Below are 27,643 nucleotides of genomic sequence, written 5' to 3' on the forward strand. Positions count from 1 at the left end.
TCCTCGTGGCCCTGCTACTGATAACCCTCTCTTGAACCTAGCAGTCTGTTACAGGAGAGAACCCGTGTGTTCCACTTTTCTTTCACGGCTCAGACTTATTTCAAGTCGCATTTAATTGTGCTTAGTTTTGGACCAGAGCTCTCCCTCTCTCCAGCCCCTTTATGCACATAGATGAAGGTTATGAAGCTGTTTTATAGGAGTAATTGAAAGAGAGGCCACAGAGGGGCAGCGCTGCATACCGAGTTCTGTTTTCCCGGCTCCGGGGGCTGTGCAGCAGTTTAATCTCTAGGACAGACACTGGGTCTGCGATTCCTGGGCAGTGTGGGAGTCAGTCTCCTGGAGCTCTTTGTGTTTGCCATCAGAAACTGCTCCGGGAGCTAAGGCTAGCGGGCTGTACTTGCATGCTGCCCACTCTCACGCCCTTCTCCCAACCCAAGTGGTGTGCGATTGTGTGAGTGTGTGTGTGTACACGCAAGCGCTCCCGCGCAGTAGGAAAACCCTTGTAAGACACCACATCTTTTTTTCCCACAACTGAACCCTCCACGGACCCCAGAACTGCAGGCTTTTCGAAGGCCAACAAGCCCCAACTCTTCGTCTCTGCAACCTTCTCCTTCTTTCCCATCATTTTCTTTTTCCTGACCTCGCCCCGAGTGCCAATCCCCAAGAAAGGCCTGCTCTGCATGGATGACCAGTGAAGAGGGTCCTGATATGCGGGAGTCACTGAGAAACGCGGAGCCAGGCGCTCGAGTGGAGGAATGGCGCCCTCCCACGGCGAGCTAACACGTCCCGAGTGGGCACCAACGCTCACCCAGCCCCATCACCTTTAGTGTCCCTGGGTGTGCGCGGGGAGGGGGCTGCGGACGCTGCGGATTTGTGGACAGGAAGCCGCGTTGACATTGAACTCCAGCTCGTGAACGCGCGCGTGCTAGCAGTGGGGAGGGGGCCGGGCTCGTAGCTGCGGCGAGCCAGCTCAGGCAGGGTACAGTGCCCGGCTGGTCCCCGCCGCCGCCCGCGGGAGCTGCGAGCGCTGAAGCCATTCATGATTTTGGTGACGTTATTCTAAGAGTGGGCGAGGGGAGGCGGAGCCGCTCTCGGACAAGCCCCGCCCCACTCCTATAAATGCGGGTTCCCGGGCTCTTTGTGGGACCCGGAGCTCGGTGGAGAGCGGGAGCTTGGTCTGCACTGCCTACGCCGCTGGCAGCCGGGGAAGGCGGACCGGCGATTGCCCAGTACCCGCTCTCGGCTGCCCGCTGCTCTGCTCTGCGCCCCTGTCATCCTCATTCGGGACGCAGTGACCATTTTTTTTTAAATCACAAGGGCGTGGGTCAGCCTCCCCTAGGACTTCATGTCTGTATATTTCCCCATTCACTGGTGAGTATCCTGCGCCTCTGGCGGACACCGGTTTAACCCGGGTGCCTGCGGGGCCCGGCAGCCACCTACTGCCGGCTCTGGGTGCGAGGCCAGAGAGTGGTATGGACACCCAGTGCTCGCTAACCCTCCGCCTCAGCCCCTGCAGGAGTCGACGTCAAGGTTGCAAAGCTGGGGGTTGGGGGAGGCCGTACTGAGAGCATCCAGACAAAGGAAGTGAACTCGGAACCTTCACTTAAGTGGCGGCCAGAGGGTGTGGATATGGTGGCGATGGGTGGGAGAGAACCTGGGGTCCCGCCTGAAGCCCCTAAGGACACCCTTAGAGGGTCCGTAGAGGGAGGCAGGAGATGAGTCCTCCTGGTGCAGGGGGGCTCCGGCTCACCGGGCCCCTCCCCTTTTCCTTTTTGTTTGCACGCAAGTCTCGGCGTCGAGGACGGCTGCAGCTGGGCTGAGCTGGTGCAGCCGCCCGGGTTGCAGAGCTGGGGGGGGGGGGGGAGGCGCTCTCCTCACCCACAAGCCACAAGCAGCAGGGTGCACTCTGCACCTTCTCAACCCCTGCTCTCTGGCCCCTAAAATCCAAGGCGCTTTTGTGAAAGACTGGGATGGGGGGGGGGGCTCTTCCAGGGCCAGATTGGAAGAAGCCGGTCACAACTGGGTAGGGGCTGCAGAGGTTTGCCCCCAGCCTGGGAGGATCGGGTTGTGGGGATCAGAGCCCGGGAGGATACGGAGAGAGGGCCCTAGCTGCTGGGACGTGCGCGCCAGCTGCTTCTTCCTTCCTGCTGTGGGGTATAGAGGAGGGGCCCTACCGGCGATGAGCGCTCGTGGTCCTGGAGCGCGCTTGCAGGTGCTGGCTTTGGAGAGCTGGTTGCAGGTCCAAGGCAAGCTCAGAGCTCAGAGAAGGTGGGCCCTAGTCACAGCGCTGTTCTGCTTAGCCCAGGAACTCTGAAAGTTCAGGTTTCTCATTTTAACTTTTTGGGCCGGCGCCACAGTTCCAAGAAAGAACAGAAAGCCGCTAGGAGCCTGGTCACAGCTCTGTGGATGCTCTCCTGATTCCCTTCTTTGGGGTTTGGAGGCAGTTTTTCCAGACCCGGGAGGAAATTCTGAAAGTCTAGCTTCTAAACTTAAACTGACCCCAAAGCCAGTCACTCTCTCTTACTGTCTCTGCTCCCTCACAGTTTGGCTTTGAGTAGAGGGCCCACTGAGTTTCAAAAGAAAGTAAAATTCTCCTACCCTTGGAGCCCGTGTATCTTTTCATGAGCAGACAAGTCAGGTATCTTATGGGTGAGACTTTGAAGGGTGGTGGAAGCTTTGTGCCCCTTCTCCCCGTTGCTCAAAATTAAATATGGTAGATGCTAGGGGTCCTCAGGATATTAGCCCCCCCCCCCTCATCCATTAAGGTTTATGATTATTTTGGTCATTAGCACTTTCTAAGATAGCTGCAACATTTTTTCCCTCCAGACATAGCTATGGGCTATTCATTGTTAGCATCTTGGTAATAAACAGGGCTCCTGCAGAGGGTCCATGACCTGTTAAAGTTCACACAGCTCTTAAGTGGTGAGGACTCTCAGGAACTAATTGCTTCTGTTGCCAGGGCCAAATGCCATTTCTACCCTATCAGATATATTAAAAAAAAAAAAACCCAACAAGATTCTTGTCTTCCTGTTTTCATAGATGTAGTCTCTCTAAAGCCTGCCCCTGCCGTGCCTTTTTCCTTTCGCAAACCACGTGCACAGACACGATAGTGAAAATGCTGGCTGTTGTGTTCTGGGTACCTGGATTTGGCACTATCCATACTGAACTCTGTGTGTGCCCATGGCCTGAGCAAGGATAATGGGTTGTTTGTGCCCTGCTTAACGAGTACAAAGTACTTTCACATGTCAACCACTGGTGGGCCAACTTGGCCCCTCTGGAAATTTCCTTGCAATCAGAATCTGTGTATCCTTAAGACTTTTAATCCGGGGGATGTTTTTCATGCTGGGACCTAGTGGCAGCTGCTTCTGGGGATACAAATGGGATAGTATGGCACATGGGAAGCTGGAGAAAAAGCTGACCCCTTGGGGTGGGACATTTTGCCTAAGGGAGCACCAGACAAACAGAGACAGCTAAGAAGGCTTCATGATTAGACTTTGTCTCCCCGAGGCTGGCCTGTTATTGTTATTATGTAATTCTACTGTGCAGTTCCCATTGGAAATTCCTGGGCAAGATTACTCTTATTCTTAGTGGGGGAATGAGGGGAGACCTAGCTACATTAGTTTCCTATAGACTCACAGACTCAGCTGCCTATTCTGTGTTTGAGTGTGTGTGTGTGTATTGTTACTAGTACATTTAATAGAAAATCCAGGATTGCTTTGTGTGGGGTTTGGAGGTGAGGGAAGGAAAAGTTGCAGAGAGTGGGGGCTTTGTCTGTCTCTGCAGATGAGCAAGCCACAGTGCTGTGGGTTTGAAGATTGCTTCCTCGGGTGAGCTTGTTTTGCTGTGAGCTGTTTGAGTACCTCTCATCCTGTATTTAGCCAATCCCCTGATCTCAGGGCCACAAAGTCGCGAAGAGGAGGGATGTGCCTGTGTGTAGATGTGTTGAATTTCTGGTCTGAATTTCTTGGCAGCCCTGACTATCTGAGATCGGCTGAGATGACTGAGGTGATGATGAACACCCCATCCATGGAAGAGATTGGCCTCAGCCCCCGGAAGGATGGACTCTCCTATCAGGTGCGTTCAAGCTTGGGACCTTGTGCTTTTCTCTGGTACCGCACGTAGGCATGGTTTGGGGATCCCAGTATCCCCTGTAAGAGTTTGGGAATCCCAGTATCACCTGTGAGAGCCATGTCACCTTGAGACATGTGACAGTGAGCCTCAGTTTCTTCACTCGTAGAATGGGGCAGCAATGGTCTGAATCCTGTAGGACTATGATGAAGTCAGCTTGATGCGAGGGTGGGTTTAAGGCATTTGTACTGCCCGGGACACCTAGGGGTTTAGTAAACACTGACTGGCGTCACTAACTAGCCATCCTGATTCTCCCAGTAACCGCAGGCTACTCTTTCCAGCCAGGCTTATGCAGTAAAAATGCAGCCGAGAAGCAGCTGATGGTGATGGGTGGTCTGATAGGGGAGCAGCTACCCATCGTCTCAGAGTGACAGCTGACTGGCTGATCCAAAGTTCATGGTTAAACTACGCAGAGCCCAAGAGGATGCCCTCTTAGCGGTGCTGATACTAGAATGCAGCATAGGGATCATCTGGTCTAGTGGAGATAAATACATAGGACAGCAGAAAGTAGAGGTGGGGGCTCCTTTCTCACGCTTGGACAGTGCTCTTTAAGTGTGGGAAAACCTCAACATCACGGGAAAACGGGGGCTATCACCCCAGGCAGCACCAGAGCATTTTGGTTACCTCCGGGATGGACAACTGGTTTTGGATCATCAGACAGTCCCCGGATTGCCAGTTTTGGAGGAGAGAAGTTTTGAGACTAAGGGGACGTTTTGAGACTAAGGTATTGTGTACAGTGGCCAGCCAAAGCAAGATGAAGGGGCACGAAGTGCGAAGCACTTGGCACACATTTCTTTGCTCATTCTTGCAGTAGTTCACACTGAGACCCTAGCCCAGCCCTATCTGGGGCCTTGGATCTCTACTCCTGCTGGCTTGATTCTCCTGACACATCCTGTGTCTTCACACTGGGCTTGTTCTGCTGGAGTCTAGACTTACTCCAGCTGCTTCTTCCTCGGAGCTGTTTCAGGGACACTTCTTTTGTAAAGAGCGAAGCAAATAGAAAAGCTGGGATGGGCGCCATGTGATGGGAGGAGAGTAATCAAAGAGAAGCCAAGAGGAAAACTGAGGTTGGGAACATGGCTTCAAATACCAGACATGCTTGGGAGGTTCAGGAGCCCCTTTGTTTTATGTCAACACACCAGGCCTCCCTTGTTGGCTGCAAATAAGGATCCCAGGGGGTGAGGGACCCAAGGGAAAAGATGGTTGGTTGTTCAAGGCTGCTCTCACTTTCTTTTCTGGGAGAGAAACTAAGGAAGGCAGTTGAAGAAGGCCAGGTGGGAAGTACAGAAGTTCCCCGGCCCACCTGCCAGGGTAGTTTTGGATTCCAGTTTCCAAGCCTCTGAGTCAGACTAAATGTCTTGGTTACAGGTGAGGGCATATTTCAGTTCCGGGTTGTAGATTTCCACCACAGAAACTTTTCCAGCCACAGTTGTCAGGGTGTGTGTGTGTGTGTGTGTGTGTGTGTGTGTGTGTGTGTGTATGTGTGTGTGTGTGTGTATGTATGTATGTATGTGTATGTGTGTGTATGTGTGTGTGTGTGTGTGAGAGAGAGAGAGAGAGAGAGAGAGAGAGAGAGAGAGAGAGAGAGAGAGAGAGAGAGATTCTCCTCTAAACACATCCTAGGTAAGGAGTCCGGCATTTTCTTAACCCTACACATCCCTGAATGTAGCCTTACCACAGATGACATGGAGGAGGGGACTGCCATACTGGGGAAAGAGGACTGAGTTGGGGCTGCAGTGGCTGGAGAAAAACAAAAGAGTCTCCGGGTTCTTGTAGTATCTGTATGTCTCCTGAGAAGAAGACCCTCAAAGACCTGCCTTATGCCTCTGTATTGAGGGCTCAGTTCCTATAGCTCCCAGAAAATGGACCTCTGTCTCCTGGGTGGGGACTACTGTCTAGTGTCCAAGTATCTTACCTGGAACTCTTAAGCACCCTTGTCAAAGATGATTTCAGAAAAGGCTCTTGGTTGTCTGGTGAAGAAAAAAGGGGAAAGTTACAGTGTTTGGCTAAGCAGCATTTACGAGGCATTTTCTACATTTGACCTGATGTACTTACTGGATGCAACATCCAGGGCTTGGGGCTTATGGGAACCAGCATGTCTGTGTATTTCTGGGACACATGCAGCCTGGCCAGTCTATCTGTGGGCACTGGTGAAGTGATCTTACAGAATCTGAGAGGTCGTGAAACAGGGAATCAACAAAGGCTGGACTTTGAAAGAAAATGAGAGCCTTGAGGGGCAACCCCATCTTGCACATGTAATTTTATGAAGCTTCAGATACCCCTGGGCAGCCTGCCTATGCCAAGGGCTCCACCGTGAACTGGTCTGGCAACTGTCAAGTGATGGGTACTCTCTGGGCCCCCACAAAACTGGTGCCATCAGATTAAAAGCTTTCCCACCAACGCCCTGGGAATTGGCTGGGCCCGGCTCTTGGCTGAAGCCTGCTGCCCTGTATGCTTGGGCTCTGCTTGGAGCTGAGGGTGGGAACTCAGCGCTCTGTTCTTGGCTTCCCTCCTGAGGATAATAATAGTATGTGGCTTTTACTGAGACCTGCTTTTCCAAGGAACTGAGTAAGGGCTGAAGACATCAATCCTGTCTTGGCAGATGAACCAGAATCTCAGGCTAGTAATTTGACCTTGAAACAAGGTCATCACATAAGTGACCCACTGGGCTTTCAAGTCCTTCCCCTACCTTCCAGACCCACCCTGAATTAAGCTTTCCTGAGTTCTCCATATTGCATATGACCATTCTTTTCAGTGTCTGTGCTTGGGGTTGAGTTTTAAACTTTCATTTGATGCTGTGCTGGGTTTTCGAGATGTGGGCCCATTACCTTCCCGTTACCAGGTCTGTAGTGGCAGGGGTGCCTCGCTGTCAGCTTTGTATCCTGTAGCCCTTGTCCTTTCCCCACTCAGGTACCTATATGCTTACAGAGCAGGTGTTAACGGGAAGGGTCTCCTGATTTGGGAACTAGCCACTTAATACCTCTATGGTGTTCTCCAAGGTCCTGCTGAAGCTATAGGTCCAGCCTATACCCATCTAGGCTCTGAATGCATATCTTTTTTTATCCTCTGAAGGACAGGTTAGCCCTTCTATTGTTTAGAAATTCATACCAATAATACTTTATTTTATATTTTGAGACAGGGTCTCATGTGTCCCCAGACTAGCCAAAGGTGACTTTAAACCCCTAATCCTCTTGCTTCCGACTCTCAGTGCTGGCATTAGAGGCACAGTTATGCAGTGCTGGTGATCAAACCCAGGGTCTCAGACATGTCAGGCAAGCACTGTACCGTCTGAGTGACATCGCCAGCCCCGAGTTCATGCCATTTGGTGAGCATGCATAGAAATCTGGAGCCCGTGTCTTGTTTGTCATCACATCCATCGGGAGAGTCATTCAAATAAGTGAAACCCACGTGGCACATTTATTTGGCAGGAATTATCACACCCCATGGGGAGGGTGAGTAAACGGTTACTAGAAAGCCTAGTACATTTAGCTCAGGTCGTGGGAGGCAGCAGGCTTTCAGAGCCACGTGGGAGGGTCTCTGTAAGGATATTTATGTCCTGAAGGGCTGAAAGTCCATCCCCATGCGGCGTCCGTGGGTTTCCTAGTCAGTCACCAGCCTATGGGACAGGAATGTGTACCATCCAGTGCGGACTGGACCCACTACTGTACAAATGTGATGTATAAGAATAGGCCTTTCTTTGAGGGTCTCCTCTCAAACAGACCAGGGCTTTCTATTGGGGAAGGATTCTAATGATTTCTCTATGAGTTCTTAAATGGAACCCCCTTGGGGTTCATTTTAACCTTGCCCCTAACTTCCCCTAGCACAGTGTACACAAACCATCCTTTTTTTTTTTTTTTTAATCAACATGCTTAAGTCTATACATAGCTTTGGGTACCTTCAGATTTAAACCTGTCCCTTCCTCAGCTTCTGGTCCAAGGTTTGATACCTTTATCTTGCCCTAGACGCCTTTCATTTTTATATTGTTATATTATTTATTGGTAGACAAGGTCTCTAGCTCAGGTTGGCCTAGAACTTTCTGTGGAGCTGAGGGTGTCCTTGAGCTTCAGCTCCTTTTACAAGCTGTGTGACCAAGTCTGCTTCTGGGGGTGCTGGAGAGCAAACCCAGAGTCTTATACATTCTAGCCGAGCCCCTGGCCAGCCTGAGCTGCAGCCACAGCGCCTCCTGAGGCTCTTCTTTGGTTACCATCGGTGCCGTGTTCCACCTGCTCTGACTTTTGGCCATGCATGCCTGCCTTTGACATCATCTTTCAGGCAAGCACTTTGCCTTTCCCTCCTAGAAGGCCATTCTGGAAACCAGAAGGAGCAGTTTCTTCACATACCCTGCTGCTCCCGTGTCCCTCCTCCTCCCTGATGCCTTCCTTTTGATCCAGAGAGCTAAGAGCTTCCTGCATCTCCCATGGTCAAGAGAAGGACAGTGGTGGGTTGACCTTTCTTGCCACCCCTTAGTGTTTGCTTCTTGCAGGCCCAGAGCCTTAGTTGTAGCTCTGTCCTGGAGTGAGGACTGAAGGACTCGAAAAGTAGATGCAAGATAGAATCCTGCAGGTCCCGCCGTCACCATCAGACTTTAAAAAGCCTCAGCTGTCCCCAGAGAGACATAAAGCTAAAATCCCAAAAGCCTGTGGCAGGAGATGGTCAGCTATAGACACGACATATGCCTGGGACTGGGGCACATTCTTTTTCTCCTCCCACTTCCCTCACAGTGATGAGACACACAGGAGTCTATCTATCGGACTTGGAAGCGTGAGTTGTCTCCTCTGAGTGACACTGGCTCTCGCTAAGCCGACACACATCTTTGCATTGCAAACCTTCTCTGTAGAATAGTCCAGCACCGTCCTTTTCATGTTGGAAGCTAGACGAAAAGGTCATATTCACTGTTGTGGAAAGTCCCTGGATTAGGGCCTGCAGATGGCTGGAACTGTTCCCATGGGAGCCTTCTTCTTCTCTACCCCCATGGGCACAACAGTGTATTTGTGCCCGGCTGTAGAGAGAGCCGTCTTTTTTCCACAGCCAGCCGGCCGGCTGCACACTGAATTCACAGAGCTTCTCTCCAAAGGCCTGTGTTGGGCCCGCCCCTCCCTCTTGCAGTAGCCATGTGTTCATCACGCTGCAGGGCCAGGGCCTATGTCTTAGAGTGCTCTTTGTTCCCAGTGTCCTACAAATAGAGGCTTAATGAGAGCTGAATGATGGATGGGGCCCTTCCTCTTTCCCTTTCCTGGGCCGAGGCTATCTCTGTACCTTGGCAATCCTCGGTGAAATGTTTTAACAAGATCAGCATTTTTCTCCCAGCCAGTCCAGTCTCTTACGTTGGAAAGAAAGGAGGATTGTACTGTACCGTGAAGAAAAGGGATGCATTTGGGTGGTGAATCTTGTGACTGAAGCCAAGAGCTATTCCTGGGTGTCTGGCGAACGTCCTGAGATGACCTTTCAGGCCTGAGTCTGAAATAATCCTTAGAGGATATGAAGACAGGATTTCATTCACACGGGGCTGCAGCTCGCTGGGGCTTCCTTCCTTTCCGGCCTGGTTAGGTGCAGGGCTGCCTCTGCCTGACTCTCCTAAGGCCACTTCCCCGCCCCGGCAAGGATCTGTGTCAACCAGTCAAATCCTGCTTCCCACAGTTTATCCTTGGCTTGCTGCTGGCCTATCAGCTTCACAAACCTATCCCAGAAACAATATCCGTCTCTGCCCAGAGTTTCTCCCAAGCAGTGAATTCCGGGAGACCGGTGCAAGTTGCTTCCACCTCCTCCCATTTGTCTTCATTTTTTATCTTGCACTGCGGCAATGTTTTTTTTTGTTTTGTTTTGTTTTGGTTCTGTTTGTGGGGTTTTGTTTTGTTTTAGGTTAGGCCTTATAGTAGAAGCCTCCAACCATTCAGCTAAAACTGTGTTGGCTGCTAGCTTCTTAGCCAGGGATTTTATGGGAGCCCAAGGGAAAAATGGCTCTAGATCTTTTATGTGGAAGTAGTACGGGCCAAGCCAGGAGAGCACCACAAACTTTGTTGCTGAGGTGTTCGGCTCCCCAGGACTTGAATTCATCTTCTGCCTTTGCGTTGGAGACCATAAAATGCTTGCCCGTGACCATCCCTATAGACAGAGCAGGTATAAGCGCTTTCAGTGCCCTTGCTCCCACTCCCTCTACCATACAGCTGAGAGAGCGGAGTGGTGGTGCTGGCGGGCTTTCTTTTGCCAGTTAGAGTGTTGTCGTTATAGGAAAATTCTTCCTTCCCTCTTTGTCAGTCATTTCCTGTTTTCACTGATCAAGTATGCATTTTGGTATTCTTATGCTTTTCAAAATTGGGTGACTGCTAGGAAACGTTCATTTTCTTTCTTTTTTTTCTTTTTTCTTTTTTCTTTTTTTTTTTTTTTTTTGGTTTTTCGAGACAGGGTTTCTCTGTGGTTTGGAGCCTGTCCTGGAACTAGTTCTTGTAGACCAGGCTGGTCTCGAACTCACAGAGATCCGCCTGCCTCTGCCTCCCGAGTGCTGAGATTAAAGGCATGCGCCACCACCGCCTGGCCTCTTTATTTTTTTTCTAATTTTCACACATTTACCTGGCATAGCTCATAAGTTTTTAACACTCCTGTACCTTCCACTCTCTTTTCCAGTGCTCTTCATGCACCCCAAATTTGCACTTCATTCTGGTCTGAGGTTTTAAATAGCATTGGTCACCAGCATCATGGTGCCACTACAATTTATATCCAGAATAATCTAGCTCCCTTTCTTTGTTGTATGGTCCTGGGGCCCAAAGCTAAGGCTTCATTCATGCTGAACAATTGCTTTCCCGTTTAACTACATCCCAACACTCTTTCTTACTATTGATTTTGAGATTGGTTCTTGCTAAGTTGCCTAGGTTGGCCTTGAACTCTCAACGGTCCTCCTGTCTCAGCCTCTCTAGTAAGCGTCCACCACTACACCCTGGAAATGCTGTTAGATCATGAGATTGGATGATAATTTGTTTCACTGTGGTCTTACCGTTGAAATTTTTAGGTCATATTTTTCTCTTATATTGTGATAGTTTACATTAAATTTTTAATATAAACCTTAGTGAATAATTTATATCACTTCTTTAGTATAGTTTTACGCATAGAATTTCTGAGTCAAAGAGCAAAATTGTGGATGGATGTATATGTGTTATCATTCTAAAGATAATATTTATTCTTCGTAGACCGTAGCAAAGTAGACTTAGACCAAAGAGGCAAGACCTAGTCACATTCCTATCATTGAAATATTTTGGTGTGTTTACTTTCAACAGTTTTCTTGGCACATTTTTCAATGTGTGGCAAATCCTTTTCCATTTAATCTAATGCTGTGGCTGTCTTCGTTCTTGTCACGTGGCTTTCTTTGTAAAACAGTATTTCACTCTGTACGTACCACTTCTTGCTGGATGTCTAGGCTGTGGCATCTTTTGTTCTTAGGATGACTCCTGCTCGGAACATCATTTGATGTAAATCTCTGTGCAACCCGAAATTGTTTCTTTGGAATAAGTTCCTAGAAAAAGAACTACCAATCCAAAGAGAGCCAACAACATTAAGCCTCTTGATTATATCGCGCCTTAAGAACAGAATGTATAAATGAGTTTATCAAGATTCAGTCTCTCAGCATTGATAGTTCAAACAAATGGCAGCATCTCTGATCTGTAGCATCTACAGAGATGGGATAATGGTGGAGCCCGAAGAAGAAGGCAGAAGGCATATTATTATTTTGATATATTCTGATGTTGTAAATCTTCCCATAGTTTAATTATTTATCACATACATTATAACTAATGATGCTTAGCTAACATTTAGCCAGCATTGGAAAAATAGCTAGTAATCATATTCTTGACCCACAGCTAACACAAGAGATATTTTCTAGATTGTACAGGCTAGTCATTGTTTTATGTCTTAGGGTTTCTATGGCTGTGAAGAGAGCCATGACCATGGCAACTCTTATAAAGGAAAATGTTTAACTGAGGTGGCATCTTCCAGTTTAGAGGTTCAGTCGATTATCATCACAGCATACAGACAGACAAGTTGCTGGCTACATCTTGATTAGAAGACAACAGAGAGTGGACTGTCTCACTGGGCATGACTTGAGCATATATGAGACCCACCCCACAGTGACACTTCCTCCAACAAAGCCATACTTTCTAACAGTGCCACTCTCTATGAGCTCATGGGGACCCACAATGTTCAAACTACCAGATTCCCCTAGTGACAACGAAGCACCATGTAACCTTGAAAGACCAGTGCAATCGTACAGACCCACGAAGTTTGGCCAAAGGCATCCTTAGTGTTAGGAACCATTTGGGGGTCTCTGGGTTTGTCTCATGGCAAGTTCTTGGCTAACAAAACTTTGCTTCTCTGGATGTTAGAATAGACAATGCTTAGAAGTAGATCTAAATTTAACGGGCGCTTTCCATCTACCCAGCAAGTTTGCAAGGCTTCTCATGCATATAAGCAAAGTAGGCCAGTTTTCAAGTAGGGTCCAGTGCTCCTGTTGGTTTATGAAATCGTCAGTGCTTTCCATGGCGCTGCCTACGGCACACACTAGTTCTCTATTTCTGTGGTAATAGCGTTTAGTTTTTAAGTAAGTAGATTTTAAACACACGAGTAAAACAGGAGCCTGACACCTACAAGGATATATCGGAAAAACGAGGTGTTGATGTGAGGCTGGCAGACACTTGCTCCCCTGAGTGGGAAATTCTGCAGCATGGCTCTTTAGGGGGTCATTGTTGGGGAATATTATTCTAAGGTGTGTGACTTTTGTTTATGTTGCATTTGTTTAATTCTGTGAAGCTTTGTTACTGTGCCTGTCTGAGACACCTGATGGACTCATAGAGTTGAACAGCCAGTGGCGAGTCAGGAGGGAGGAATAGGTGAGGCTGGCAGGCAGAAAGGATAAATATGAGGAGAAATCTGGGAAGAGAAGGGATAGGAGAATGAGAGAGAAAGGAGGAGGACTGTCCAGCTACGCAGCTGCACAGCCAGACACGGAGTAAGAAGGAAAGCAAAGGTACGCAGGAGTAGAGAAAGATATAAGCCCAAGGCCAAAGATAGATGGGATAATTTAAGTGAAGAAAAGCTGGCCAGAAACAAGCCCAGCTAAAGCCAGGCATTCATGACTAAGAATAAGCCTCCTTGTGTGATTTATTTGGGAGCTGGGTGGCAGGTTCCCCCCAAAAGCCTAAAGAGTAAAACAGCTGACTACAGGCGCTCACTGGAACCGGCCCTCACTGGAACTGGCCGTGAAGGAATTTGTTTCCTTCAGAAGTAGAGCATCCTCTTTGGCAGAAACACTATGACACTGTCTGCTCAGTTATGGTTTCTGTCTTCCTTTGTTAGTTACCCCCCTGAAATATGATTCACTGCCTCCAGGTGCTTCCTGGCTGTCTCCCCCCCCCTGCACTTTAGTGTTAGAGGGGTTCACGCCAAACCACTTCTCAATGATGCCCTGTGTGACCACTTCGTATCTTATAAAGTATTAAGACAGAAAGGCAGCTGCCCCAAGGGGTCGCAGAAACTCTCCAGGGAACATGAAAGATGGGGAGGGGTCTAAGGAAATCTACGCCTTCACCTTTAGCTTCCTTCTGTGGCTTTGTACGAATTACCGTTCTGAGGGAATCTTTACTGGCTGCCTTTCCCCACCTTTCTGTCCAGATTGTCTGTCTGTCTCTTTACGAGGGAGCCATGGGCTAGGAATTTTCAGGGCATTAGAGAAATGGACCATTCAAAACAATGTGTCCATGTAGTCCCCTCACTTCACAGTGAGAAACTTATCCAATAAAAATTAATCTCTCTATTCAATAATTACTTGTGATATGTTTACTGAGTGGTTGGAGACTAATAGCCACATCAAGCCAATATAGAAAACTTGAATTTTTAAAACCTTAAGGTCACCGGACTTTTTAAAATGTCAGCTTATATGCATAATAGATCTTTTGTTGAGGGGAAGTATGCAAAACCCAGTGACTAAAGCCTTGAAAACATCAAAAGATATTAAGAAAATAGCCAGTCGGGTGTGGTGGTGCATGGCTGTAATCTTAGCTCATACAAGAATGTGGCAGGAAGGTCATGAGTTGGAGGCAAGCCTAGGGTACACTGTGCATCCAGGCTAGCCTGGGCTACATACATGGAACACTGTCTAATTTAAAAAGTAAAACAAGAGTAAATCCCATTTAGAAATTGACTAGAAATCCACGCTCAAATAGAAAAAGGGTTATTATAAGGTTGACTCTGGAGCTTACTAATAAGTGTTTTAGTAGAAAATGGTTGATATCAGGTTGCTATAGTTCTCATAATACACTTGAGTATAGTTTTGTTTTCTGTTTGTTTTTGCTTGTCTATTTTGTTTTGTTTGATGGCAAGGTCTCATCTCACTATGCAGCCCAGAGAGGCCTGTGGCTCGGTACAAAGCTCAGGTTAGCTTTGAACTCTTGATAATCCCCCTTGCCTCAGCTTTCTGAGTGCTGCATGTATAAGCCTGCACTGCTGTGCTGAGCCTAACCCCGAGATGAGTTAAAAGAGTGGTGTGTACATCCTGGTTTAATGCGTTAGCATTTATGATCTAGTGGGAGTGTTTGGGCGTGGAAGCGGAGGTGCAGTTGTTCAAAAATTCTTCCAGTGATTATGTCAACAAAAAGGTGTACATACCCACACACCCTCTTACCCCTCCCTCCCAGGATAAGAACCGTGGTTCTGCAGCGTCTGGACGAGGGGTAAATTTGAGATTGGACTACTTATCTTGACATGAATCCTCCTTTGAAGTCACATGGCATTGGGATACCCAAGGGGTCCTTTGGGCACCGCTAGGAACACAGAGCTCAGACCCCCTCAGCTCAGAGGAGCTAAGGACATCTGGACAATGGTCCTCTGTTTTCAGTTTTGTGTTGTCTGTGCTGGCTTAGGAAGCACATGCGACTGCTCTCGGCCTCAGCTGCCTCATCCATAGCAAGAATTAATCTCGTTTAATTTTGCTGGGCAGATAAATGCTGACATGAAGTCGTCCTGCTAGTAGATCTCCACAGAGGACTGAAAACTTTGCTCTCTGGCCCCCATATTTGAAAGCACCCTTGATGTTCTACTCAACTCTTTCCCAGTGTTAAAGTATATATTGTCTTCATCCTTGATTTCCCTGGCCATCTTTCTGGGAATGTTTTTTTTTTTCTCTCTAGGCCAATGGTTCTAAACTTGGGTTTCAGTTTATACTTTTTTGAAAAAACAATGTGTGAACTTTTGTTTATGTGTGTTATGTCTTTATTGTTTCAGTAATTAAAGGAATTTTTTCAATTTTTACTCATTAGTTTATTTAGAAAAACAATGAAGCGATTATATGTTGATATAAATAATAGTTTTTTTAAAATACAACTATATTTTCTAAAACAGAAAAATCTTAAAAGAAAAGCATTGTTTTTACATTTTTAAATCTCTCTTATGTCTGGTCAGAGGAAAGATGGTAAGATTCTCATGTGTGCTTCCCATGAGTATAAATTTGTTGCAATATGTATTGGTTGAAGAAAATGAATAAAATCTGGCTTATACAGATTATGCAGTTAGGAATAGCAGACATATTTTCACATCTCTTCCAGATTGTTTATGGTACACTTTTTTCCTTTCCTTTCCATTTCTTCCCCTCCTTTTTCATTCTCTTCTCTCCTTTCCCCTCCTCTCTCCATTCCCTCCTCTCCTTCCCCTTCTCCTTCACCCCTGACATTGTTTTAAGACAAGACCTCACGTGACCTAGGCTGGCCTCCAACTTGTTCAGTAGCAGAAGATGACCTTGAATTTCAAATCTTCCTTGCCACCAACTCCCAAGGGCTAGGATTACGTGTGGCAACAAGTCATAGTTTCTTTTTCTTAATTATTTATTCTTATTTTACGTGCATTGGTGTTTTGCTATGGGTGTTGGGGCCCCTGGAACTGGAGTTACAGACAGTTGTGAGCTGCCATGTGGATGCTGGGAATTGAATCCAGGTCCTCCAGAAGAGCATCCAGTGCTCTTTACCACCGAACTCTCTCTCTAGCCCCTAAGTGGTAGTTTCTTAAATGTGATGTGTTTAGTGATGAAACCTTATGACTGAACTTTTTGTACTCTGACATTAAATTTTATTAGTCTGGCTTGTACCTTGCTTGGTTCTTTTCCCCATGTTCAGTTTTGTAGTGTACTACACTGATCATTTGGACATAAATTATTCAGATCTTCCAAATGATGACACAGTTCGTTGTGCCATATCAAATTCATTGCAATGTCACATTGTGCCATGTCAAAAAAATAACATATTTGTTAATATCACTGCTGGCCTCATCAAAAAGCTAGCAAGTATTAGGAGTTGTCAAGCTTTTGGCAGCTGATAGAAATTTCCCAAAATTCTAATTTGCACTTGAGAGTTCTATATTTTATCATTGGTGATAGATACCATCAGTCATTTCCTTGGACACTACAGATCACTTTTCATTATTGAGAAATCGTCCATGATTTTTCAGTTGTTTTTCAAGTACCGTGGTGGCCATTGAAAAAGCAGCTAGTTTAGCTGGCAACTCAACCACGCGAGAGCTTTTATTAGGGGTAACCCGGGTACTGTGGTAAGCGGCAGAAATGCTATACTTTAATTTGGCGTTTCACCATCCTAAATATGGAAGCGTGATCGAGAGTCAGTGTCTGGTGAGTATGAAGAACATGAAGGGTTGTTATTTTGTTGTTGTTTGTCTTTGTTCTAAACATGTGAGGTGAGAGCGGATAAGTGATGGCAAGTACAAATTTCTGGCTGTACTTGTGAAGGTGCCAGCAGTTTCAGGAACTGTGGCTTTTTATATCATTAATGTAAGTGTCAACACGGGGTAAAAAGCAAGTGGAATCTGCACAGTATTGAAAATATTTTCTCCCCATCTGTGCTTTTTCCCTGAAAGGATCTTGGAAGCAGCTTCTCTGGACGGAATAGAGTGTGGCTGAGCAGAGCAGCAGGGCTCTCAGCTAGTTCCTGTTGGGGGGGTACCCTTTTGATGGTACCCTTAAAGGTGGGCCGTTAGCAGAGGGCTTGTTTTTGGAGGAAAGCAAGTGGACATGGTACTGTGCGGCACAAGTGGTACCGAGTGAAACCGGCAAAGGTCACGAGGCAGGATAGCAGAGTTGTCGCGGGAGATCTGAAAGAGTTTCCACTGCATTTCAAAGCTGTAGGGTTTAAGAAGCATAGTCCAGACCAGGATGCCAGGGCTAAAGACGCAAGACTTTTGTCTCTAACATGGAGAAGGAAGGGATGGTTGAGATGGCAGCTGGGCCAGTCTGGACTTTCTGAGAGAAGAGACGTAGTCATGGGACATATGCGTTGTGCTGACGGAGGAGGTGGGGGATAGGAACTGGGAAGATTGGGCAGGAGGTCATCTTCTTTCAAGGGGTAATGATGATACACACATTTGATAAGATATAAATATTTGAAGTCATCTATGCCACAGAGAACTTTGTGGAAATTCTCTAATATGTTTCTGGGTCCAGCATTATCAGGAGCTATTAGTACTCATTAATTGGAATTTGGAACCCCTGACTTGGAAGATGGGTGTGTGTTTGAGAGACGTTTATGAAAGATGGTGTTTATCCCAAGGATTTCCTTTTCCTTCCAGTTTCAAGGCTTAGGCACTTAAGCATCTTTGATCCAAAGGAAGGAGGTTCAGGGTTGTTCTAAAGGCAAGTGTCTGCTCAAGTGCCCTGAAGGATTGGGAGCACCAGGGAAGAACAGAGAGGGGTAAGGGAGATGTCCTATAGCCTTGTTTTCAGAGAAAAGTTGAGATGTGAGGTGGGAATTACAAAACTGGATAACAGTTAGGTTTCCCAGAACCCCCTCTGTAACCCTATGACCCTGAAAATCCCTGTGTGTTCCCTGGTCACTTGCTACATTCAAAAGCCAATAAGATGATATTAGTGTTAACAACACGATAAGATAGCCAGAGGTCAGATTTCGAAGACTATAGTTCTTGCCATGATGCATAGCTTAAGGACCAAAGAGCAGGGTATGTTGTTCATCTGAATTAGCTGCAGCTCATTTACTCCAGCAAGATGCTGGGCAAGACCAGCCCCTCCTAAGAAGAAATAAACACACGAGGCAAATCCGTGGTTGTTCTCTAGGAAAACTAAGAATTCCAGGCTTTGGGAATCTAGGGTTCAGGAGGTATCTGACTTTTATGGGTGAAGACCCCTGGAGTAGACCCAGGGAGGAGGGCCAGGGGCTTTCCAGGACTTCCATGGAGAGAGAAGGGTTTAGTCAAGAGAGCGGTTTCAATTCCAGCTGTCCTAATCCATGTCATGGGGAAGCCAGAGGCTCTGGGAGAGAGGCAATGTCATCACAGGTCTTTCTCAAAAGAGCCTGGTCTGAGATTTTTGAGTACAAACCTAGAGTGTAGTACATTTGCTCCTGTCCCAAGCTACAGTTGTTGGCTTTCCAAGCCCTTGCTCGGAATGCTCCTGGGGGACCCTTGCTCTACTTACTAAGGGCAAGCATTAGCAATGCTAGAGTTAAGAGTTTCCCCAGCGTGTTCACACATACCCGGGTTTAACGCTCTCTCAAGCCCGGTAAGATCAGCATTAGTAGACATCCAAATTTATAGAGGGGGAGAGAGGAAGGAGCTGGCTGTGCAACAGGACCCTGCACCAACCCTAGTAATCCTGAGGAGTGCAAACTACTTCCTCTCTTTATTCAAGGGACTCAGAGGAACTAGAGCGACCCAATCAAAGTCACAGAGATATTAAGAGTTAGGGGCCGGGTAAAAGCCAAACTTTTCGAACCCCTGGTTCACCTGCAAGAACAGTGATTCTTTTCCATAGTTGGCTTGGGATTGGTTCTTTGTTGCTTTCTGCAAATGGAGAGGGTGAAGGGTTACTGTGTGGTTTTGTGCACAGTGCCTTGGGGACTTAGCCTGACTATTTCTCCCAGGCCTTCTGCCTTCCTCCCCACCCCAGCTTCTTCTGCCCTCTGCTCCTCCCCAGCAAAGAGGAGCAGGGTATCCGGGGCTGCCCATGTCTCAGCTTGCATAGCTGGTAATTAGTCCTTTGTGTCCAGCTAGGCACCTTTCATCCACCCCACCTGCTGGTGTCTGCTTTCCCCATTAGCATCTCCCAGCTCCTTGCTGAGCCCTCCACCCTCTCTGTGGCCAGATCATCTTGTTTGTCGAGATGATGGCCATGCAGTGCACCAACAGGGAAGGGCCACAAAGACGAGACTTGCTCACATTTTCCATAGTAGGTGCCAGGCGACTCTTTCTTATCCCCACCCCAGAGGCAGCTAGGTTTAGGTCACCTGGCTTAAAGGCAGACAGCTGATAGCTAGGCCTCCAAATTTGGGGCCTTTGGAGGCCTAGTTTTGTCTTTCAGTTCCTCTCTGTTCGTGAAATGGGAGCTGGCTCGCCAGCAACTCTCTCGCCCCCAGCAAAAGGCTCCTGATGAGTTCGTGGTCTCTAGAAACCTGGCCACAGCCCCAAAGTTCTCAGCTCTGAGGCCACCAGTATTGGTCAGCCAATCCAGCAGCCCCAGTCTTCCTTAAAACCCTGTTTTCATTGTCTTCGTAGTTAGGTAGCTGGAGTACAGTTGCTGTTTGAATTTTTATTAAATTTGTGTTTATGTGAGTCACATGTAAAATCTGGCCACCTTTCAGGGCTCATTTAGCCGCCCGTGACTAGTGAACACTGGACGGAGCAGCACGGAAAGCATTTTCATTACAGCAGAGCAGCCTTTTGGACTCCACAGCTTTCACAGCCAGACATGCCAGACTGCTGGCATCTACATTACCAAGACCACGTCCTGGGTCATCCTAAAGCTTCCTTTGCTTTTCAGTGCGGTGGAACCTTCTCCCATTCTCAAAGTGCAGGGACTTATTGTGATGAGGGGGCACTTTGCAAGGGGTACCTCTGCAGAGGTGTCCTCCGTGAAATTCATGTGCATATGGGACTCAAGATGTTCTTGGTGTATGGGTGACTGACAAGATTCCATTCCGTCTGTGTAGGTGGGAACTTGGTGCTCACCTATTCTGTTCCTGCCGTTCTCCTGGGCATCTCCACGTGACAGCTGGTTGTGGAGGGCAGTGGTGGCAGAAACAGGAAGGGATAGAGCTGAAGAAAGTGCAGTTGGCACATCTGGATGCCTCTAGATTAGCCCTGTTGTGGGTGAGGGTAGGTGCCTCCCATATCTCTTTCAGAAGAGCGTTGACTGTAGGGGGATTTTTCCAGTTGGTTGTTTGTTTTCCTCCCAGAGCGAAGACAGGGCACTTTGGACTTGAAGTTTCTGGAACAGGGGCATTTCTTTTGTTCTCTGCCAGGTTCTGCCAGGCAGCTCAGTGTGCAGGACGCTGTTCGCCTGCCGCCCCAGCCGTACGTACCTGTCATGTGCTCGGCAAATCGAACGAGAGTTCTTTCTTTTTCTTCTTCTTTTTTCCATTGCCTTCCCCACCCTATCAAATTGTAGGTGCGACCTCTCATTTTTCTGCTGCCTAGATGATTAAAAACCATGACTTAGTGGAAAAATGCTGACCTCCTCAGGGTCAGCCTCTTAAGCAGCTGTCGGAGATAAGATTGTGCTGGCAAAAGGCTCAGAAACACTCTGCAAGGCTTTCTGTCTTTTCCCGACGCTGTTCTGGTGCAGGATGTGTTTTTCGTGGTTGCTTAGTTTTGGAGAGTGATATAGTTTCTAGAGGCACAAATTTGTGTGATCTGATAATAAAACAAAATCTCTGATGGCAGGGTTAGAGTCATTATGAGAGTGATTTTTACAAATACAAGCTTTGTGAAAATATTTTTTTTTTTCCTGAGCCTGGCCAGTGGTAGTGCACACAGGCAGAAGCAGGCAGGTCTCTGGGAGTTTGAGGCCAGGCTGGTCTACAGACAGGACAGGCTCCGAAACTACACAGAGAAACACTCTCTCAAAAAAGCAAAACCAAACCAACACACACACACACACACACACACACACACACACCCACCCCTTTTAACGTTTCTTGCTTCGAGGAGCTCACAGTGCAGAAGCCTTTAGCAACTACTGTAATGTTGGCTGTGGGATGCTCGGATCACCCCCACAAGGACTTATGGACCTGACTGTCGAGCTCTTGCTGTGAAAAGCATTGATTGTTATCATTTTCACGACTGTGTTCGTCTTGTTGCTTCACGCTCGGGAGTAGATACCAACTCTAGACCTGTGGAAATCGTTGCAAAGAAGGCATTAGGATTTGAGTTTTGCTTCGGTCTTCCAAGAATTGTATCACTTCTGTATTTATGACCTTGGACCCACCAAGTGTGTTGAGGAGGCCACTTCATTTCTCTGGAGGAGAAACTGAGATGGGAGCTTGAGAGGACCTGGCAGGGGTCACGCAGCTGATGACAAGGGTCTATAATAAGGATCCAGATCCCGTGGCTCAACCCAGTATCCTCAAAGGGGTTCTTCACTCAAGTCCTGTAGTTATCTGATTTCTAGGAATGTGGCCTTCACTTCTAGCTCTAGGGGTCTACCACTACCTACTTCATACCGTCCTTATGAAGACGGAGGTCCTGCTCAGCAATGGCCTCCTCCATTATCAACATCATCCTTCCAGCTTGTAGTAGGATCTGCTGTTCTGCTGCTGCCCGGGCTGCCTCTAGTCCTTTCTGTTATTCGGTGTCTTGAGTGATCCTTAGAATCAGGTTCTCACGTCTCCTGGCCATGCCACAAGCTGTCCTGTGGAAGGTAGAAGGTTGGTCCAGAGGCTTCCTTTTAGCTCCCACAGCTGCATCTCAGGTCCAGAAGGATGAGAGTCTAGACTGTGAAAATTTGGGGCTTCTGTTTATTGGACAATCATCCCTGTCCATGAACTAGAGCCTTCCTCAGCCAATCTGAGTCTTGCTTGCCTTGCTCACCTTTCCCTCTGGAAAACTGAAGTGATAAGATGGACCCAGGTGTATCCTACTTAAGGATGAGCTTTGAATCCTGGTTTGGCCTTGTGGCCTTCAGAGTCCCAGGCTCTTGCCTAAGCTGGCAGTGATGTCTCCGTGAAGGGACAGATATCGGGAGAGCTTTGCAAAACGAAGCCTGCTTTCCGCTCACTGGAGAGTGCCTACATCCTCCCACAGAGCTCATGCTTGGAAGGGTCCTTATGGCCTCACCCCCCAGGATGGGCTCAGCACCATAGAAGTGAGCAACCCCCCACCTCCGCCAAAGCCTAGCTGACCTGCTCTCCACCCACACTTGTCTTTGTGAATGCTCCGCAAAGTCCAAGGGCAAACATCTGAGTGGGTGGCTTAACAGGAGCCCGTGGTCAGCTTTCCTACCTGACCTGCGTGGGTCCAGCCCCTCCCTGGTTTGTTTTCCTTCTGGCTGCTATTAGGATACTTTTTATGAGCCCTTTTAAGTCTTTAATGATGCGTGTTCCTGCCGCTGGCTTAAGGTTTAATCCCAAGCAATAGGCCTTTATTGGATAAATGGTTAATAATCACTGGTCTGAGGGGATTGAGACGCTTTGTGAGGCCTGTGATTCTCAGAAGGCCCATGTGGCCCGTGACAGGATCTGAGTGTGTGTAGGTAGATCAGACACACCAGGAGTTCCGCAGAACTGGGGAGGCGGCCTAAGTATCTCTTCATACAGCAAAAGCCAGGAGCTTCCCTGCATTTCTCCAAACTCCAAATATCTATTTCCATCCACTTGAGTTCTATGCAAACAGACTGTGTGACCTTCAGTGAAGACTCCTTTTCCCCTAGGGTCCTGAGTTTCCTGTCTGTCAGACAGAGGTGGGAGGAGATGGCCTTGAAGGTGCCAAGTATCAGCGATCTGGTGAGCCCCAGATTTCCCAGGCCAAAGCTCCTCTCTCCTTGGGTGTGTCACTGAGGGTTATGAATGGCAAGGGACCAGCAGGCCAGAGGATTAAGTGCTTAGCTACTGGGCAAAGAATTGGGTCAGCTGGAGTCACAGGGCAGTATTGCAAAGGGAAGCCAAGCTTGGCTCTTAGTTTTATAGCCTGGCTCAGTGTTTCGGTCGGCACTGGACAGAACCCGCAGCGGGCATTAATAAGCAGTGCCTCTTTCACGGGACTCTGGAAGGAGAGTCGAGTCCTCCAGGTGTGCAACTGGCAAGAAGCCAGGGTTGCTCACAGGTGAAAAAAAGGGAAGGCTCCAAGAATTCTGTTCCCAGCTAGCTTGTGACCGGAGGCCTTGCCTTGATCTGAGTTTGGCTTGGACGTGACAGTTTCAATAAGATCCAAAGGGGCCGGTGATGCCGGAGTGTGGGAGCAAGCACACCTGAGCTTGCGTCTTCGTTAATGTCAGACTAGAACATGAGGAGCGCTTGGTTTTGACTGTGTCAGTTTGAAATGATGAAGAGCCCGGTTGTTTGTTTCTTCTCGGCACCGGTAATTACTCTGGCAGGAGCGTGATGTTTTCACATCTGTTGTATGATGTGGACTGCAGGCATAAAATGCTTGTTCCGAAGCGAGGCCTGGCGTACGTGAAGACATGATTTTCTGTTCTTTTATCTAGCAGGAAAGCACTATAGCCGAGTTACACCCACCCTTTTGTTCAGTTGTATGGGCCACAAATTTTTAGCTTCAGGACTAGAAGAAATGTCTGGCTTTGGAATAATTTTCCCTAGAACATACTCCCCTGGTTCCTTTCTTACACCCACAGTGTCTAGAAGGCAGAACATAATCCTTGGAAGATGGCCAGTGTGCTCTCTCTCTCTCTCTCTCTCTCTCTCTCTCTCTCTCTCTGTCTCTGTCTCTCTCTGTCTCTCTCTGTCTCTCTCTCTGTCTCTGTCTCTCTCTCTCCTCTCTCTCTCTCTGTCTCTGTCTCTCTCTGTCTCTCTCTGTCTCTGTCTCTCTCTGTCTCTCTCTCTCCTCTCTCTCTCTCTCTCTGTCTGTCTCTCTCTGTCTCTGTCTCTCTCTGTCTCTCTGTCTCTCTGTCTCTCTCTCTGTCTCTCTCTCTCTCTCTCTCTCTCTCTCTCTGTGTGTGTGTGTGTGTGTGTGTGTGTGTGTGTGTGTGTAAGGAAAGAGCCAAGCTTCTCTTTTCAGATACATACGTGACCAGATGTCTGTTTTGCTCTTTAAAATTTCAGATCTTTCCCGACCCATCGGACTTTGACCGATGCTGCAAACTGAAGGACCGTCTGCCCTCCATTGTGGTGGAACCCACAGAGGGGGAGGTGGAGAGCGGGGAGCTCCGGTGGCCCCCTGAGGAATTCCTGGTCCAGGAGGATGAACAAGACAACTGCGAAGAGACAGGGAAAGAGAAGAAAGAACAGTAGAGTCCCGAGGGTTCACCTGGGTCGTGCGAGCCAGTGTACCTGAACTGTTTTTCCCATCGCGATGGAAGAAGAGAGTGAGCCACAATCATTCTGAAAAATGTCAAACGAGGCTTCCGTTTTGCACCTGAAAATCTCCGAGTCGGTTTTCTTTTGTCTTTTTTTTTTTTTTAAATTCGTTGAGCAATGGAGCCCTCTGACAACTTGCAAGGCTGAGAAAGGAAGCTGCTGAAAACAGGGGTGTGGGTGGGGGTGTGGGAAAGGGGTGCTGCTTCTAAGATCCCTATCTGAACTCTAGTGCCAGAAGCAGTGTGTGTGTGTGGTGGTGGGGGTTCTGGCTGAGGGAGGGAGGTGAGCACATGAGCAAGAAACATTTTGGGTTAAAAAAAAAAAAAACGAAAACAAAACAAAACAAACCCCACATTTTTAAAGAGAGCTACAGCCAGTAAGTGCTTAACAGCATTTGCTCTGGCTGCCGGGGCATCTGACAACCAAATTTTCATCTCCAGTCCTGCTGCTCACCTCCACTAACCTTTGCTTTCATTTCAAGTCTGTTGGCTACCCACAGAGAAACGGGGCCAGGACAAACCGCCTATGAGCCTATGAAGTCAGCTGGGAGCTCCACAGGAAAGGAAGCGTCCCCCTGTCCTTCCCGCAGACTCTGCCCCAGCTGCTTCAGGTTCTCAGCCCCCAGGGACCTGAAGGCTTGTAAGGGATAGTACTTTTGAGTTTTTCTTCCTATTTACCTTTTTTTGCCTCCTAATACATTGGGGGAATAGTCAGAGCACTTCTAGCCCTTATGGGACATCCCAAGGCTGCAGCCTGAACACGGAGTGCCTCCCTCCACTGTGGGTCTCCTAAGAACTCTTACCAAGTCCTCATGGAGCAGAATGGTAGAAGACTCAGCTCCCCCAGGCCTGCTTTTCTGTCTCCTTTGGTCACAGCAGTCAGGGGGATGGTCGCCTAGCTCTGCTATGAACTATCACCCATCTGACCTGCAGCACCACTCCAACGGAGTTTCCAGCCTGACTTCCGTGGGAGGTAAAAGTAGAGTGTGTTTTCCTGGTTGGATGGTTGGCTAGTGGGGCCTTTCATGACGCTGATAGATTAGCTGAGACTCCCATGTGGTACCGGATTTCCCATGGAGTGGTTTTTACCCTGGGGTCACTGCTGCTCCCCGTGTTGCACCTGAACACAGGTTGGGGGAAGGTATGGGGTGACCTGGGATCTCCTTGTGGAAAAGCAGCCTTTATCCCTTTCCCAACTCACCTGTTTCTGGCAAGGGTAGCAGTTGCATGGGGGAAATTAACATCTGGACTCAGCCTCTGATCATAGTTCAGAACCTTCTGGAATAGTAGGTTAGAAGGCAGAGTTCTCAGAACGGGACTGTTTGGTCAAGAGGTGGACTTAAAGCCTTCCTTGGGCTTCCCTCAACCAACTGAGGCACTCCCAATGTCCCCTCATATCTCTGTCAGTCCAGCTTGACCCCCATCTTTGGACTAGTGTGTCTAGCTGTATTTAATACCTCAAAGTCAGTGTGGCTCTGGGCCACGTTGGGGCAAGAGCGTGGGGGTGTGCTGTTGACGCGGCATTCAGCGAGGTTCGGATTGGGGATGCCGATGGTCATTCCCCCACCCCCTGCCTCTTCCCTCTGTCGTCTGCCTGTGATACACACCGATGGCAATAACTTTTTCCGGCTCCTCGCAGAAGTGGGAGAGAGCTGCAGCCAACCCCGTGACGGGGGAAGCGTCTCTCTCTTGCTCTCGCTCTGCTCTGTTTTGGCTACAGAGATCTGTTCATCCCATGTTTCCCCTCCTGCAGCATTTCCTGTCCCTCGCCTCCCTTTATGGACAGCTGTCTGGCCTTTTGAATTCCTGTGTTTTGGTGTCTTCTCAGCCCTACCCCAGTTATCTGTCTTGGTCTTGCTGTGTGATGGAGACGTGCTTGTAAATCCAGTATCAAATCAGCTTTGTGTATATGTGTGTTTATGGGGTGGTTTCTTCCTTTCGCTGGTCACTAGACCGTGTTGTACAACTGTGTGCAGTTTGAGCAGGCCAGGGCCTGACAGTTAATGGCAGGCCCCTCAGCCGTTCAGCCTGCTGGGGATACCCAGCTGCTCTTGGGCAAGTGGCTGAGCTCCTGTCTGGCCTCCTCCTCCTCCTCTTCCTCCTCCTCCTCCTCTTCTTGTAATCTGTGTGTATTTCTAACTGATCGTATTGAAAAAAAAATCCTAGTATTTCAGTGACATTGCCTGTTGTGAGATGAACCTCCTGTGACTTCTGTCTGTTCTGTTTTGAGGCTCAGGGAGAAACTAGCATTTTTTTTTTCCAAACTACTTTTTGTCACTGTGACAGTTGTAAATAAAGTTTGAAAATGCTTTCCATTTCTGGCCTGGGTTTCTTCTCCGCCCCCCCTGCCCCCGGCCCATGCATGGGAATGGAGTTGGCTCAGGAGTCAGGGGACTTGCCCTGGAGAGGGCTCACAAGTGTGTCTCCTGCCGGTGCATTACACTAACGCTTCACGGGAGACATGACTAAAAGTCTGTTCACCCGAGTCCAGTGTGGTGAACTGATGGGGCTCAGTGGTTAAGAGCACTGACTGCTCTTCCAGAAGTCCTGAGTTCAATTCCCAGCAACCACATGGTGGCTCACAGCCGTCTATAATGAGACCTGGTGCCCCCTTCTGGCGTGCGGGCACACATGAAAGGAATGCTGTACACATAATAAATAAATAAATATTAAAATAAATAAATAGGAACATGACCCTGAAGTAGCCACATCACTGACACAGTCTCTCATACGCACGGAGGGAGAGAGCGGCTGGGCTCTCAGGGAAGGGTGTAAGGATCCTCCTCAGTACCTCCTTCTGACCTTGAGGATCTTTGCGTGGCCACACTCTCCTGGTGAAAGTTATGGTGTCCATCAACACTCAGAGGAGAGCGTTCTACAGCTTGACCTTTCCGTGTGAGTCCACCTAACACCTGGTGGGACGGAAACATCCTTTCTTCTGTGAGAAGTTCTCAGTTCCTGATGCACATTGGAATCCTCTGGAGAACCCCATAGGCAAATGCCAGGCCCTTACCCCCAGAAACTTGGATTTCGAGGGTTTGAAGTGGACTGGACATCTGTATTTTCTAGAATCTCTTGGGAAGATTTTTTTTTAGCACGAAGCCAAAGGTCTGAACAAACCCTTTAAAGGAAGAGAAACTCAAGATGTGTCATAAGAGTTTTCATTAAAGGCTGGGGCTGGGGAGTGGCCACACCTAAGTATGAACGCAGAAATGA

The 27,643-nt window shown here is 48.1% G+C and overlaps 1 protein-coding gene across 1 annotated transcript; it reads left to right on the forward strand.

Annotated features, from left to right (window-relative positions):
• The first annotated feature begins 837 nt into the window (after positions 1-837).
• Lbh (LBH regulator of Wnt signaling pathway) lies at positions 838-26,742 on the forward strand. Its single transcript, XM_075955544.1, has 3 exons — positions 838-1,371; positions 3,972-4,074; positions 24,174-26,742. Exons 1-3 carry the CDS (start codon positions 1,346-1,348, stop codon positions 24,360-24,362), a joined length of 318 nt encoding a protein of 105 aa, XP_075811659.1. The 5' UTR covers positions 838-1,345; the 3' UTR covers positions 24,363-26,742.
• Positions 26,743-27,643: the final 901 nt, after the last annotated feature.

The sequence above is a fragment of the Microtus pennsylvanicus genome, chromosome 21, assembly GCF_037038515.1.
Source record: "Microtus pennsylvanicus isolate mMicPen1 chromosome 21, mMicPen1.hap1, whole genome shotgun sequence".
NCBI classification, from domain to species: Eukaryota; Metazoa; Chordata; class Mammalia; order Rodentia; family Cricetidae; genus Microtus; species Microtus pennsylvanicus.

Excerpts from the sequence above, each read along its gene's own strand:
- Lbh (XM_075955544.1), top strand. The coding sequence starts at position 1,346 with ATGTCTGTATATTTCCCCATTCACTG. Across the intron at positions 1,372-3,971 it reads GTATATTTCCCCATTCACTG|CCCTGACTATCTGAGATCGG; the intron begins GTGAGTATCCTG and ends ATTTCTTGGCAG. Across the intron at positions 4,075-24,173 it reads AGGATGGACTCTCCTATCAG|ATCTTTCCCGACCCATCGGA; the intron begins GTGCGTTCAAGC and ends TTAAAATTTCAG.